The 14,465-nt window shown below is 37.8% G+C and overlaps 1 protein-coding gene across 2 annotated transcripts in view; it reads left to right on the top strand.

Moving 5' to 3' along the window:
- The window catches only part of Herc5 (HECT and RLD domain containing E3 ubiquitin protein ligase 5), a 55,528-nt gene extending 49,200 nt beyond the window's left edge, over positions 1-6,328 (top strand). Inside the window, exons 21-23 of one of the 2 annotated variants that reach the window (XM_077110139.1) lie at positions 3,411-3,594; positions 3,678-3,780; positions 6,261-6,328. In XM_077110139.1, coding sequence (XP_076966254.1) covers positions 3,411-3,594; positions 3,678-3,780; positions 6,261-6,289 — 316 coding nt within the window. In that variant the 3' untranslated portion in view covers positions 6,290-6,328. Of the gene's footprint in view, positions 1-3,410; positions 3,595-3,677; positions 3,781-5,921; positions 6,178-6,260 lie in introns of those variants that run through there. The other variant, XM_076864001.2, reaches the window with a different exon arrangement.
- The last annotated feature ends 8,137 nt before the right edge of the window (positions 6,329-14,465 follow it).

Genomic DNA, 14,465 nt, shown 5'->3' with positions numbered 1-14,465 from the left:
ATGTTCTAGGTGAATGCTCTACCGCTGAGCCACAACCCCAGCCCCTACCTGTATTCTTAATGATTGCTATTCTAACTTGTGTGAGATAAAACCTCAGTTTAGTTTTTGGGTTTTTTGTTTCGGTACCTGGGATTGAACTCAGGAGCACTTAACCACTGAGCCACATCCCTAGCCCTTTTTTGTTTGTTTGTTTTTTAGATGTTGATGGACCTTTATTTTATTTATTTATTTATGTACGGTGCTGAGAATCAAACCCAGTGCATCACACATGCTAGGCAAGCATTCTACCACTGACCCACAACCCCAGCCCCCTTTTTTTATATTTTATTTAGAAACAGAGACTCACTGGGTTGTTTAGGTCCTTGCTAATTTGCAAGGTGCTTTGAACTTAAGAGCCTCCTGCCTCAGTCTCCTCAGCTGCTGGGATTTTAGGCATGCACCATCGCAGCCAACCTCAGGGTAGTTTGGTTTTGTTTTCCAGATATCTATATCTATATGTCTGTAGATATATATATTTTGGGTGGTTTTTTTTTGTTTGTTTTTTGTTTTTTGTTTTTTTGTAGATGGACACGATACCTTTCTTTTATTTATTTTTAAGTGGTGCTGAGGATCAAACCCAGTTTCTCACATGTGCTCCACAAATGGTCTACTACTATGCTACAACCTCAGCCCCCTCAGTGTAGTTTCCATTTGAGTTTCCCTAATTGTTAATGATGTTGAACATTTTTTCATATATTTGTTGGCCATTTGTATTTCTTTTTTTTTTCTTTTTTTTGTATTGCTTCTTTTGAGAAGTGTCAGTTTAATTCATTCACCCCTTTAAATCGGTTATTTGATTTTTTTTTGGTGTAAAGTTTTTTGAGATTTTTTTATATATTCTAGATATTAATCCTCTGTCAGAAGAGTAACTAGTAAAGATTTTTCTCCCTCTGTGGGTTCCCTTTTTATGTCACTAATCGTTTCCTTTGGTGTGCAGAAGCTTTTTAATTCGATACCATGCCATTTATTAACTCTTGGCATTATTTCCTGAACTTTAAGAGTCTTAGAGGGCTGGGGATGTGGCTCAAGCGGTAGCACGCTAGCCTGGCATGCATGCGGCCTGGGTTCGATCCTCAGCACCACGTACAAACAAAGATGTTGTGTCCGCCGAAAACTAAAAAATAAATATTTTTAAAAAAAAAATTCTTTTTAAAAAAAAAAAAGAGTCTTAGAAATCATTTTCTATACCTAAATGCTGAAGTGTTTATCCTACATTTTCCTCTAGGAGTTGGTCTAATTCCTAGGTCTTTGATCCATTTCGAGTTGATTTTTGTGTAGGGTGGGAGATAGGAGTCTAGTTTCATTCTTGTACATATGGATAACTAGTTTTCCCAGCACCATTTTTTTTAAAAGCTGTCTTTTCTCCACTGTATATTTTTGGCACCTTGTCAAGGATCAAATGATTATAGATGTGTGGGTTTGTTTTCTGTATCTTCTCTTCTGTCCATCAGTCAATGTGTCTGTTTTTATGCCTGTACCATGCAGGTTTTGTTATTATACCTCTATAGTGTAATTTGAAGTTGGGTATTGTGATGCCTCCAGTATTGTTTTTTGGCTTAAAATTGCCTTGGCTATTCTGGGTATTTTATTCTTCTAGATGAATTTTTTTTCCTGGCTCTGTGAAGAATGCCATTGTTATTTTTGTGGGGATTGCATTGACTCTGCGTATTGCTTTCGGTAGTTAGGCCATTTTAACAATATATATTCTGCCTATCCATGAACATGGGAGGTCTTTCCATCTTGTGTCTTCTTCAGTTTCTTTTTTCAGTGTTTTATAGTTTTCATTGTAGAAGTCTTTGACCTCCTTGTTTAGGTTTATTCCTATTTTGTTTTCATTTGTTGATTGGTTGCTTTGAGTTATTGTTGTTGTTGTTTTGTTTTTGTTTTCTTTTTTGAGGCTATTGTGAATGGAATTATTTTCTTGATTTTTTTCTGAGCAGATTCATTGTTGGTATATAGGAAAGCTATCGGTTTTTGTGTGTTGGTTTTGTAACCTGCTAATTTGCCCAATTTGTTTATTAACTCTAGTAGTCTTTTGGTGGAATTTTTTGGGCCTTTTAGGTATAGGATAATATCATCTGCAAACAATGATAATTTGACTTCTTCCTTTCTTATCTTTATGTCGTTTATTTCGTTTTCTTGCCTAATTGCTCTGGCTAGAATTTCTAGTACTCTATTAAGTAGGAGTGGTAAGAGTGGACATTCTTGTCTTGTCCCAGATTTTACTATGAGGTTGAGTTTGAAAATTTTTGTTGTTTGTTTGTTTGTTATTAAGTTGTAGATGGGCACAATACTTTATTTATTTATGTGGTGCTGAGGATCAAACCCAGTGCCTCACACATGTGAGACAAGTGCTCTACCACTGAGCCACAACCCCAGTCCTCTATCCATAGTTTTTTCAGTTTTTTTTTTTATCATGAATGAGTGCTGAATTTTGTAGGACCCCTTTGGTGGACCCTGAACTTCAGTTTTTGTTTCTTCAGCCTCAGGAGACTGTTAAGTTCTGCTCTGTTTTTTATGTGCCGAAAGCTTATTCGTCTTTGCCTCTAAAGAATTTGGGAGATGCCTTCCCAGAGCACTGCCCTCCTCCCAGAGCCCTTGGCCTCTTACATTCTTATTTTGATAACCCCAAACTTAATTTTTCTGTGCATCCCCATTAAATTACCAAATCTTCTACTAATTTATCTGACTCTTTACTTTCTGGCTTCTTTGCCTTCATCAAAAATTGGCAAATATCCTAAAGGGCAAAAGGAAAATGCTAGGCCCATCTCAGTGGCCTTCCTTCCCAATAGTGGCCTCTGGAGTTTTGACCCTGATTCAGAAGCTTTGAGCCTGGTGTTTTTGTATTTTAGCTGATGACTTTGCTGGTTCTTCCCAGGGGCAGCATTTGTCTGCGTAAGCTACTTCATCCTAGATAGAAGGGGAAACTACTTCTTCGTTTGTGTTAACCACCAGTTGCTCACCGATACAAATTTAGGTAATTTGTAATGGTGCATAATAATAAAACATGATATTTAGCTCACCTCCCAAGCCCAGTCAGTCTCCAGAGACTAATCACTGTATCGGTTCAGACTTTATATTAGGTCAAATTTTGTTCTAATCTAAGTATTGATTCTCTGAACTCTGTGACCTTAAACTATCATTTAACTTCACCATGTCTGTTTTTTCCTCACTAAAGCATTCACAATATGGGAATCTGTCTCAGATTTATTATAAAGATAAAATTAGTCAAGATAACAGTGCACATGGCAAGCACTTCATGACTGTTAGGCATTCAAGCTTTTAGATTTATCCTCCAATCTTTTTTTTTTTTTCCGGTTATTGCAATCAAAGGAAGTAATTTTTTGTTGTTGTTTTTGTTTTATTAAAAGGAGAGACTATGTTTCTAAGTGTGTTGATTACATCTTCAACATCTCTGTGAAGACAGTTTACAAAGAATTCCAGAGAGGATTTTATAAAATATGTGACAAAGAGATTATAGAAATTTTTCATCCTGAAGAATTAAAGGATGTGATTGTTGGAAACACAGATTATGACTGGGAAACATTTGAAAAGGTACATCGTGGATGCCAAATCGATTAACTTCTGTTTTCTTTTCTGTTTCCTTAAATTTTTTTTCTCTCTTTTATTTGCTCTAGAATGCAAGTTATGAACAAGGATACAATAATTCACATCCCACTATAGTGATGTTTTGGGAGGCTTTACATAAATTGACTCTGGAGGAAAAGAAAAAGTTCCTTGGTAAGTATTATATCAATGAATAGATCTATAATTTGATATCTTTTTAAAGGAATAAAAATCTCAATTGTGGAGCTGGGGTTGTAGAGCGCTTGCCTAGCATATGTGAGGCATTGGACTGAGTTCAATCATCAGCACCACATAAAAATAAATGAATAAGATAAAGGTATTGTGTCCATCTCCAACAAAAATTTTTTTTTAAAATCTCAGTTGTCATGGGTGCTATCATGGTTAGTGTCATAGCTACTTCTAGTCCAACCAAATGTCTGCTGTGTGCTAGCATCAAAAAATCAAGTGCTAAAGACAGTAGAATGAATCAGATATATCTTTGCTATTTTTATATTTGAATACATGACCAGTGTAACTCCATATCACATACAACCACGATAACAGGATCCTAATTAGAACAAGTTATACTTATCCTCTGTATGTATAATATGTCAGAATACACTCTACTGTCATATACATCTAGAAAAAACAAATTTTTTTTTTTTTTAAATAAAGTGTTAAAGATGAGGAGGTAGCTAAGTGGTTAAGAGTGTTTGTCTACCATCCCCAACACTGCCAAGGGGGGGAACAGTTCAAGTGTTAATATAGGTGATCTTTTTCCCATTATTTCATCCCTGCTTCCTGCTTTTAAATTTTTTCTTGTTTTCTTTGTCCAAGCTAAATTTTGAGTATTCTTTCTGCAGTCCTGTCTCCATTGAATTATCCAGCCTTTGTGGGATTTACCAAAATATTTTTTCGGTAATTTTTACTGTTGCTATGTTGTTATTACTGTATACAAGCTGTTTTACTTGTGTTTCCAAGTCTATTCTAACTCACCTCCCAGATTTTGATCTCAGTTTTATACCTACAAGATGATTTCCTGAGGTTGGCTTAATGACTTTCTCAGTTGCTTACTGCTTCCTTACTTTGAAGAAGCAGTAATCTTCCTGTTCTTGTTTTTGAGGATGACATGTATGTTGGAAGGCACTCAGTTACCCTGAAGCCAGCAGCCTGCCTCTGTAGTCTTAACTTCCAGAGGAATCTTTTCCTGAGCTTGCTTTGCACTCCTGTCTCTGAGCTCTCTCTGACGTTCCTCCCTGTGCCTTGAGCCTCACCTACCTCTTTATTTTCCTCTCTAAACTCTAAAAAAAAAAAAAAAAAAAAAATTGGAGGATAAATCTGAAGGCCTGAAGTCCTAACAGTCATGAAGAACTTGCCATGTGCACTGTTATCTTGACTAATTTAATCTTTATAATAACTCTGAGGAGACAGATTCTCATACTGTGAATAAACTCTAGTTTATTACTCTAAACTCTTCTCTGCTCATCTCAGCCTGGCATCCTCTCCGTACTCTCAAACACAGCATTTACACAGAAGGCATTTAATTTCTCTTTGGCTGTCTTATTTACTCTTGTTTTTTGGTCTTGTTCTATACACAAATCTATATAGTATCCCTCTCTTTATCTGTGGTTTCAGTTTCTTATGGACAAGCACTGTGTGAGAATATTAAATGGAAAATTCCAGAAGTAAACAATCCTTAAGTTTAAGTTAACATGCCATTCTGAGAAGCATGACAAAATTTTGTGTCATCCCAGTCTGCCCCACCTGGACACGAATCATCCTTTTGTCCAGCATATGCTCACTACATATACTCCCTGGTCACTGGTCACTTACTAGCCATCTCATTTTCAGATTGACCATCGGTGTATCACAGTGCTTATGTTCAAGTAACCCTTATTTTACTTAATGGTGGCCCCAAAGTGCATGAATAATTTTTGCTGCCAGTTCATATATATTGAAGAGAAGTTATAAACATCTTCCTTAAATGAAAAGTTGAGTTTATCATAATTATGTATAAATAGGAAAAAACAGTAAGCGTAGGTTACAGTAGTGTCCACAGTTTGAGGCATCCACTGGGATCTTGGTACTTGGGGGTAGGAAATGACTAGTGTATTCCCAGCCAGTCTTGGGAATTGTTTGATGGCAGTGACTGTGTCAGATCTTGTCCTAATATGGTCCCCCAATGTACTATTTAATATAGGACTCTGCTCATGGGCTCTTAGTAAAGTTATTTTTAAAAAACAGATTTTCTGTCTTTATAAAGAGATTTTGGTCTTCATATGTAATAGATCATCCTGTTGTATTCTTCTTTTCAGTGTTTCTTACAGGCACTGACAGACTACAAATGAAAGATTTAAAGAATATGAAAATAAGATTTTGCTGCCCTGAATATTTGAATGAAAAAGATCCCATGAGAGCGCAGACATGTTTTAGTGTTCTCTACCTCCCTAAATATTCTACCATGGAGAGAGTGGAAGAAGCACTTCAAGTAGCCATCAACAATAGCAGGGGATTTGGCTAACCCTACATTGTATTCTCTATCTCTGTTGGGAAATATTTTCAAAATAAACAATAATAACTCAAAAACTGACATAAAAGTCTTGTTCAATATTCAGTGTAGTTACCTGCTCTTTGAAAATTGGCTGTCATTTCAGCTGAGCCCCATGAATGTACGTGCCTATAATTCCAGCGACTCAGGAGACTAAGGCAGGAGGATCACAAGTTCCAGGCCAGATCAGAAACTTAGCAAGATCCTGTCTCAAAAAAGAATAATAGCCTGGCATGGTGGTGCAAGCCTGTAATCCCAGCAGCTCAGGAGGCTGACATCAGAGGATCACAAGTTCAAAGTCGTCCTCGGCAGCGGCACAAGGTGCTAAGCAACTCGGTGAGACCCTGTCTCTAAATATAAAATAGGACTGGGGATGTGGCTTAATGGTTGAATACCCATGAGTTCAACCCCTGGTACCACAAAAAATATATAAAGTACAATAACAATTAAAAATAATTGTTGTCATTGCATGTAAGATGTATTAGTTATGAAATAGGTTAAACTGTTTGTCTGACACAAATATTTGCCTAATTTGGCCTGAGAGAGACTCTTTAGCTTTTTTAGTTTTTTAGTTTTTTTGTTTGTTTCTGTTTTTTTTAAAGACTATTTGTCTACATCATATCTATCCTTTTCTTCAGGTGTAGATTCCCTTTAAGGTGGGAGTGGCACTGTGCCAAGTTAAAAGACCATACATTTCCCAGCCTCCCTGGACAGTAGGAACTGGGGCAATGGTTTTGAAAGCTGTTAGTATAAGTTTCTGAGGGAACTTTGTAAAGGAAACTTTTTTGCTCCTGCCTTTGTTTTTCTGGCTAGGATGCAGCACTATAGCTAGAGCCTCAGCATCTGACTTCAGACCAGGGAGAAAATAAGAGCAGAAACCTTATCCCTAAAATCCCTTATCCCTTAAACGATTAGAAACTGCTTAGTTCTGAACATCTTATGAGAGTAATTGTTTTTTTGTGTGTGTGTTTAAGGTACTATGGTAGGGCTGGGGATGTAGCTTTGTTGGTAGAGTGCTTGCCTTATATACTCAAGGCCCTGGGTTCAATCCCCAGCACCCCACCCCCCCACCCCCGAAAAAAAAAAGGTACTATGGTAGAGTCTTACTATGGGCAAACACATCCCTTATAAAAGATGAATTAAAAAGGGTAGTGTAATGGGTGAGAGGGCACTAAAAGATTGCAATTAAAGGTGGGCTGAGGGATAGGATTGAAAGTTGTCAAATCAGGAAAGGGGGCTCAAAGTCATGTCAGTAAGCGTATGGAGTTTTTGTGACATACACACCGCAAGACTGCTTATATAGAGTCAGGAGATAGGAGCAATAGTGTTCTATGTGAAAAGTAACTCTACATCATAACCATATTTGATGTGCCCTTTTTCCTAGCACATATTTAGTTCAAATATACTTTGATGTGTTTACAAAGTAGACCATTTATCTATTTAGATCAAGATAGAATAATATTTCCAAAGAGTTGTTTTAGATGAAGCAAGGGGAACAGTGAAAATTGGTTCATATCTGTGTGAACTAGGTATTTGGGTTAGCAATCTTGACCTCCATTTTATCCTCCTTCTATTGAGAGGTTGGAGAGGAAAAAGCTACATTTCTCAGGATTAGCATCAGTGGAAACAGCAGCTTCTGACCTCTGACCTCTGAGTTGGTAGGATGCTAAAGCCAAATTCTGTGGTCACCTGCTGACTTCGTTTTTAACAGCCCTTCTAAAGATTATAAGCACCTGTTTTCTTGAATTGGCTCTTTCTGCTGAAATTTGTGAGGTTCTGTTCTTATTACTGAACTCAGAGGGGTAGGGAATCACTCAGTAATAAGACCTAATATAAATAAATAAATAAATAAATAAATACAGATGAACAAGTACTTAACATTCCATCAGGCTTACTCTCCAAAATTTTAAGTCACTCTGCATGGGTTTCCCTTAGTTAATGATCAAGTAACTGATGGTTTAAGACACATGTCTTATGTATGTAAGTTTGACAGTGCACTATATTGATACCTACTTTTTTAAATATATATATATATATATATATGTATAAAGATGCTTATGAAGATTTGTCTTCTGTAGAAATCAGGAGTCTTCCCATAGCCAAGTCTGGTAGGGTCAAACCATTCCAAAATGCTCTTATATCCCGCTTCATGTAGATGGTCATTAGCATGAGACTTTCTGAAGACAATCAGATTTGTCAAAATGACTTAATGCATCTCAGAATGAGATTCAGGTACTCTTTGTGATGGTCAGTGAGTTCCATATTTTGAGCCGCATTTTCTGCCAGCCTCACTGTGATGACAGGGACCTTTTTTCATTCATTTTTTTTATGTCAAATATCTAGAACAGGTATTAACACAAAATATATTTTATTAAGTATTACTTTTAAATAGACTTTAGAAGGGGAATCCAGATGTCTTTAATGGAAATGTGGAGGCCAGGATTTTTTTTTTTTTTTTAGTTGATTTATTCACTTATTTATATGTAGTGCTGAGAATCGAACCCAGTGCCTCACACATGTGAGGCAAGCTCTCTACCACTGAGCTGCAACTCCAGCTCCAAGGCCAATATCTTTATCGTGATGCCTCGAAATACCATTCTTTTTTTTTTTTCGAGAGAGAGAGATTTTTTTAATATTTATTTTTAGTTTTCAGCGGACACAACATCTTTATTTTATTTTTATGTGGTGCTGAGGATCGAATCCAGTGCCCTGCGCATGCCAGACGAGCATGTTACCACTTGAGCCACATCCCCAGCCCAAAATACCATTCTTGAGCCAAGCACATTGGTGTGTGCCTGTAATCCCAGTATCTCAAAGCCAGCCTCAGCAACTTGGCAAAACCCTGTCTCTAAATAATATATGAAAAAGGGCTGGGGGTGAGGCTGGTCAGTGAGTTCCCTGCTCAATGGCAGAGCACTTGCCTAGAATGTGTGAGGCACTGGGTACAATCCTTAGCACCACATTTAAAAAAATAAATGAATAAAGGCATTCTGTCCATCTATAACCACAAAATAATAATAATAATAAAGGACTGGGGATGTGCCTCAATGGTTAAGCGCTTCTGCGTTCAATCCCTGATACCAAAAAAATAAAGAAATACTATCTTGGCCTTTTCTGCAATTGAGGAGGGCTTTTGTTGTTAGGTTTGGTTTGGTTTTGCACTATTAGAAATTGAACCCAGGGATCCTTAACCCTTTTTATTTTTTATTTTGAGACAGGGTCTTACTTGAACTTGGTTCTGTCATAGCCTCCCATATTGCTTGAATTATAGGTGGGCACCTCTGTGTCCACCAATGGGGTTTATTAATGTTTGAATATTAGATGTGCAATATATTTAAGCATATACTTTGATTAAGGAAAAAATTTTTCCCTTATTTTTCCTATTTTATTTTTGAGAATTTGGTACTTTTCTCCATTTTTGGTGTTTATCTTAGTGGATAGTGATTTTCAAATAATTCTACTAGCTTTTCATGGCTATACTTTTAAGGTATTTTTTCTCGGTCTGCACCAGTAGAAAATGGCAGTGCAAGCCAGGCACCGTGGTGCACACCTTGTAATCCCAGTGGCTTGGGAGGCTGAGGCAGGAAAACCAAGAGTTCAAAGCCAGCCTCAGCAATAGAGAAGTGCTTAGCAATTCAGTAGACCCTGCCTCTAAATAAAATACAAAACAGGGCTGGGGATGTGGCTCAGTAGTCAAGTAACCCAGAATTCAATCTTTGGTACCAACAACAACAAAAAAAGAAAATGGTGTTGCAAAACTTGGCTCTCATTCCCAAAGGAGGTTAAGTAAATTGCAACATGAAGAAAACAAAAAATAAGTGCTGTTTGTAAATGACACTCACCTGTAATCCCAGCTACTCTATTTATAATCCCAACTAATTGGGAGGCTGAGGCAAGAAAATGGAAAGTTCAAGGCCAGTCTCAGCAATTTAGTGAGACCCTGTCTCAAAAGAAAAAAGGGCTGGGGATTTGCTCAGTGGTAGAGTGCCCCAATAGAACAAAATTTTAACACCTTACTCTATATCCTATGTGATTTTGCTTGCTATTTTATAATTGTTTTATTGAGAAAGAAGGCTCCTTTTCAATTTGGAATCTGAAGCCAACGTAGGAAAGGGCCAAAATCAGTGTGGTCACATTTAAAAATACAATACACTTAGACATAAGTTCAACAAAAGTGTAAAAGGCCTGGACACCAAAAAAGAAACATTTTTAAAAAGATGATTTTTTAATGCTGGGCATGGTGGCATGTACATGTGATCACAGCAACTCAGGAGGCTAAGGCAGGAGAATTCCAAGTTCAAAACCAGCCTAAACAATTTAGTGAGACCGAATCTCAAAATTTAAAAGGAGTGGGGATGTGGTTCAGTGGTTAAGCGCCCCTAGTTTCAATTGCCGGTACCAAAAAATAAAATATATTTTTTAAGTTCTTGAAATTAACCTAGATAGACAAACTGTTTTCACTAGTCAGAAGACCGACTGTTAAGGTGTCTGTCTCCCCTAAATTGATCTATAGTCAATTCCTATCAGAATCCCAAGGAAGCTTTTTTTGTAAACATTGACAAGATATTAATAATGATATGGTAATGCAAAAGACCAAGAATAGCTTAAACAACTACTACTGGAATTTATGATGTATAAAGCAACAGAAATCAAGAGACTGGATATGGCATTAGTGTCAAGGTGGTAGTTTGAAGGTTGAAGCCGAATAGTCCAAAAGTAGGTCTCATATTCATGAATTACTGATTTATTTATTTATTTTTTGTTGCTAAGGAGCAAAAGTAATTCAACAAAGTATAGTCTTTTTCAAAAAACAGTGCTGGATCAGTTCAATGTCCATCATAGATAAAGGAAAAGCTATGTATTCCTTGCATTGTATACAAAATTAAGAATGCAGACATAAATGTAAAACAAAATTTCTAGAAACATAGGTGGCAAAAATCATGACCTTGGGCTAGACAAAGATTACTTGTTAATAGTAAAAATATGATCCATATAAGAAAAAACTGATGTATCATCATTATAATTAAAAACATCTACTCTTGGAAAGCCACTGTTAAGAGAATGAAAAGACAAGTCACAGAGGGGAGAAAATATTTGCAATCATGTATCTGATGAAAGACTTGTAGCCTATCCATGATATATAAACAAATCTCAAGAAAACACACCTCAATTATAACATGGCAAACATATGAAAAGACATTATCAAAGAAGATACATGGGTCAGGTGTGATGGCGTTGGCACACATGTGTACTCCCAGCAGCTCTGGAGGCTCAGACAGGAGGATTGCCAGTTCAAAGACAGCTTCAGCAACGGGCAAGGCGCTAAGCAACTCAGTGAGACCCTGTCTAAATAAAATACAAAACAGGGCTGGGAATATGCTCAGTTGGTAGAGTGCTTCCCTCCAACACACAAGACTCTGGGTTCAATCCCCAGCACCACAAAAAAAAAAAAAAAAAAAAAAATCAGCATTAAAAAGGAATAAACTATTGACAACAGCATAGAAGAATTGCAAAATAATTATGCTAGGTAAAAACATGTACTTTAGGTTTGTGCCATTTGGGGGTGGGGGGGCAGCAGGGGTACCAGATATTGAACTCAGGGGCCCTCTACCACTGAGTCACTTCCCCAGCCCTATTTTGTATTAGAGAGGGTCTCACTGAGTTGTTTAGCGTGTTGCTTTTGCCAAGGCTGGCTTTGAACTTGCAATCCTCCTGCTTCAGCCTCCTAAGCCACCTCTTTTTCCTGTGTAAAGATAGTGAGCACTTTTCCTGGGAACAGAATCTATTTGGCAACCTTAAGTTGGACATTAATTTGACTCAATCCCCAAGTTTCAAAGGCAATTTTTTAATGAGTTCCTTTGGCTTCTGATTTTACAAGAGATGCTCACAATATAGAGTAGACAAGATAGGCACATGTTTTTGAAACTGGTAGAAGACAATAGTTTGCTAAGAGGGTAAAAGCTACAGAGTCACTGGAACAACACTATTGCTTTCCTCTGTGTATAATACTATAATACTCTCTGTATTTACAATGTGTTCTGAACTGTTTGTTACAGAAGAAGGAACTATAAACTACTTGCACCTGGTGCATGATGCTCTCCCAGGAGACCTAAGTTGAGAGTGGAATCCACCTCAGGAATTGCCTGCCCTTCACCATGCACAAACCCACTTCCCTTACCCTTGGTTTCTTCCTCCCTCCTTGACTCCAACAAGATGCATCTTGCACTGCACTTGTGCTGTGATTTCCAACTCTTTCAAGATCTTGGCATCATTTCTCTACTTTCCTCTATCTTCTAATCTTCCATTGTTGCACCACAGGCTCTGACATAGTCACATTTCTGCCATTAAGGTAATAAGTTTTTAGTCTGGTGCAGTGGCACACACCTGTAATCCCAGCAGCTCTGAAGACTAAGGCAAAAGGATTGCAGATTCAAAGCCAGACTCAGCAATTTAGTGAGGCACTAAGCAACTAGTGAGACCCTGTCTCAAAATAAAAATAAAAAGGTCTGGTGATATGGCTCAGTGGTTAAGCACCCTCAGTTCAATCCGTGGTACCAAAAAATAAATATTAAATAAGTTTTTAAATTCCTCTCTTTTGCTATGTACTTCCCTTTCTCTCTCTCTCTTTTTTTTTTTTTTTGTTGTTGTTGTTTTTGTTGTTGTTGTAGATGGACACAATACCTTTATTCTATTTATTTATTTTTATGTGGGGCTAAGGATCCAACCCAGTGCCTCATGCATGCCAGGAAAACGCTCCACCCCTGAGCCACAACCCCAGCCTGAGATTCCTGTCTCTTCTTTCTGTATTTATTTTCATTAAAAAAAAAAAAATCTATGGTTGCTGTCTCCACATCCTACCTTATCTTCCTCCAGTGCCCATTTCTTCCACTCAAACTACTCTGCTAGAAGTCTCAGAGAAGTTCCTTACTGCGAATTTCTTATTGTGATCGTCTTTTTTGTGATTTTTCTGTTATGGAAAGATCATCCCCAAGCCAACCTAATAATGAGGACATAGTTTTTTGTTGTTGTTGTTTTTGAGAGAGAGAGAGAATTTTAATAATTATTGTTTAGTTTTCGGTGGACACAACATCTTTGTTTGTATGTGGTGCTGAGGATTGAACCTGGGCCCCACGCATGCCAGGCGAGCGCGCTACTGCTTGGGCCACATCCCCAGCCCAAGGACATAGTTTTGAGAGAAAGAAAATAAGTTTTATTGTTTTGCTAGCAAAGGAGAAACACCAGGGATCCCTGTCCTCAGAGGCTGTAATTCTGCCCATCTGGGGGAACAAAGGTCTTTCAAAGTGGTGATTCCAAAGCTACATTCCAGTGTGCCCCAAGGGGAGCAGGTGTTGAAATTCACTTGCTAATTTGTGAAAGGGAGAAGAGGAAAAATAAGCCTGGGATTCAGCTCAGTGGTAGAGTGCTTGCTTAGCATGTGTGGGGCCCTGGATTCAATTCTCAGCACCGCATATAAATAAATGAATAAAATGAAAGTCCATCAACATCTAAAAAATATTAAAAATAAATAAATAAAAATAAGCCTCAGTGGCAGAGCAGCAAGATCCTATATTCAAAATCATGAAGTAGACTACTATTAAACTCCTGCCTCAGCTTCCTGAGTTGCTAGAATTACAGGCATGTGCCACCATGCCCAGTTTAAAGTCCAGTTTTATTGAACTTTTAAGTCCTTCCTGATGTGCCCATGTATGGCTCTGGTCCCACACCCCACCATACAGTTTGTAAACCATTTCAGCTTCCTGAATGGGTCAGTCTCTTTACTGTGTTTTTAAATGTGCTCTTTCTTGTTCCAGGATCCCTCTTCCTATCCCACTTTCATTGTTCCATTTTCCTCACCTCACTCCTGTTCATTTTTCAGGATTCATGTCAGCTGTTGTGGGCTTCCAGTAGACGCTAAATAAATACACACAGGGTGCGCCTACCTGGCTTAGCACTGCATAAGCACAGTCCTCTTTCTAGTGCCTTCTGAGTGTTTGGTTGACTGTATCCCATTAGTTAGCCAAAAGTTCCACCTAGTGGTATATGCAGAACAACTACCTCCAAATGCAGCATTTCACCAAGGGGGACAAAACTTGGAAAAAGGGATGCCTTTGTCCTCACCATATTTGGTGGTGAGACTCTACTATGGCTCCTGGCCATGCTAGTAAATAAGAAGAAATAGTTTATGGTCAGGCCATCACAGTGATAAGCCCCAATGAGGATCCTGTGCATTTGTAAGGACCATGCCTGGAGGGTAACCTGTAGAAACAAAATGGACCCCCTCAAGTCCTTTTTCAAATGTAAAGACCTAACC

This window comes from Callospermophilus lateralis, chromosome 8, assembly GCF_048772815.1.
Source record: "Callospermophilus lateralis isolate mCalLat2 chromosome 8, mCalLat2.hap1, whole genome shotgun sequence".
Classification (NCBI taxonomy): domain Eukaryota; kingdom Metazoa; phylum Chordata; class Mammalia; order Rodentia; family Sciuridae; genus Callospermophilus; species Callospermophilus lateralis.
This window is presented reverse-complemented; position numbering and strand designations above follow the sequence as displayed.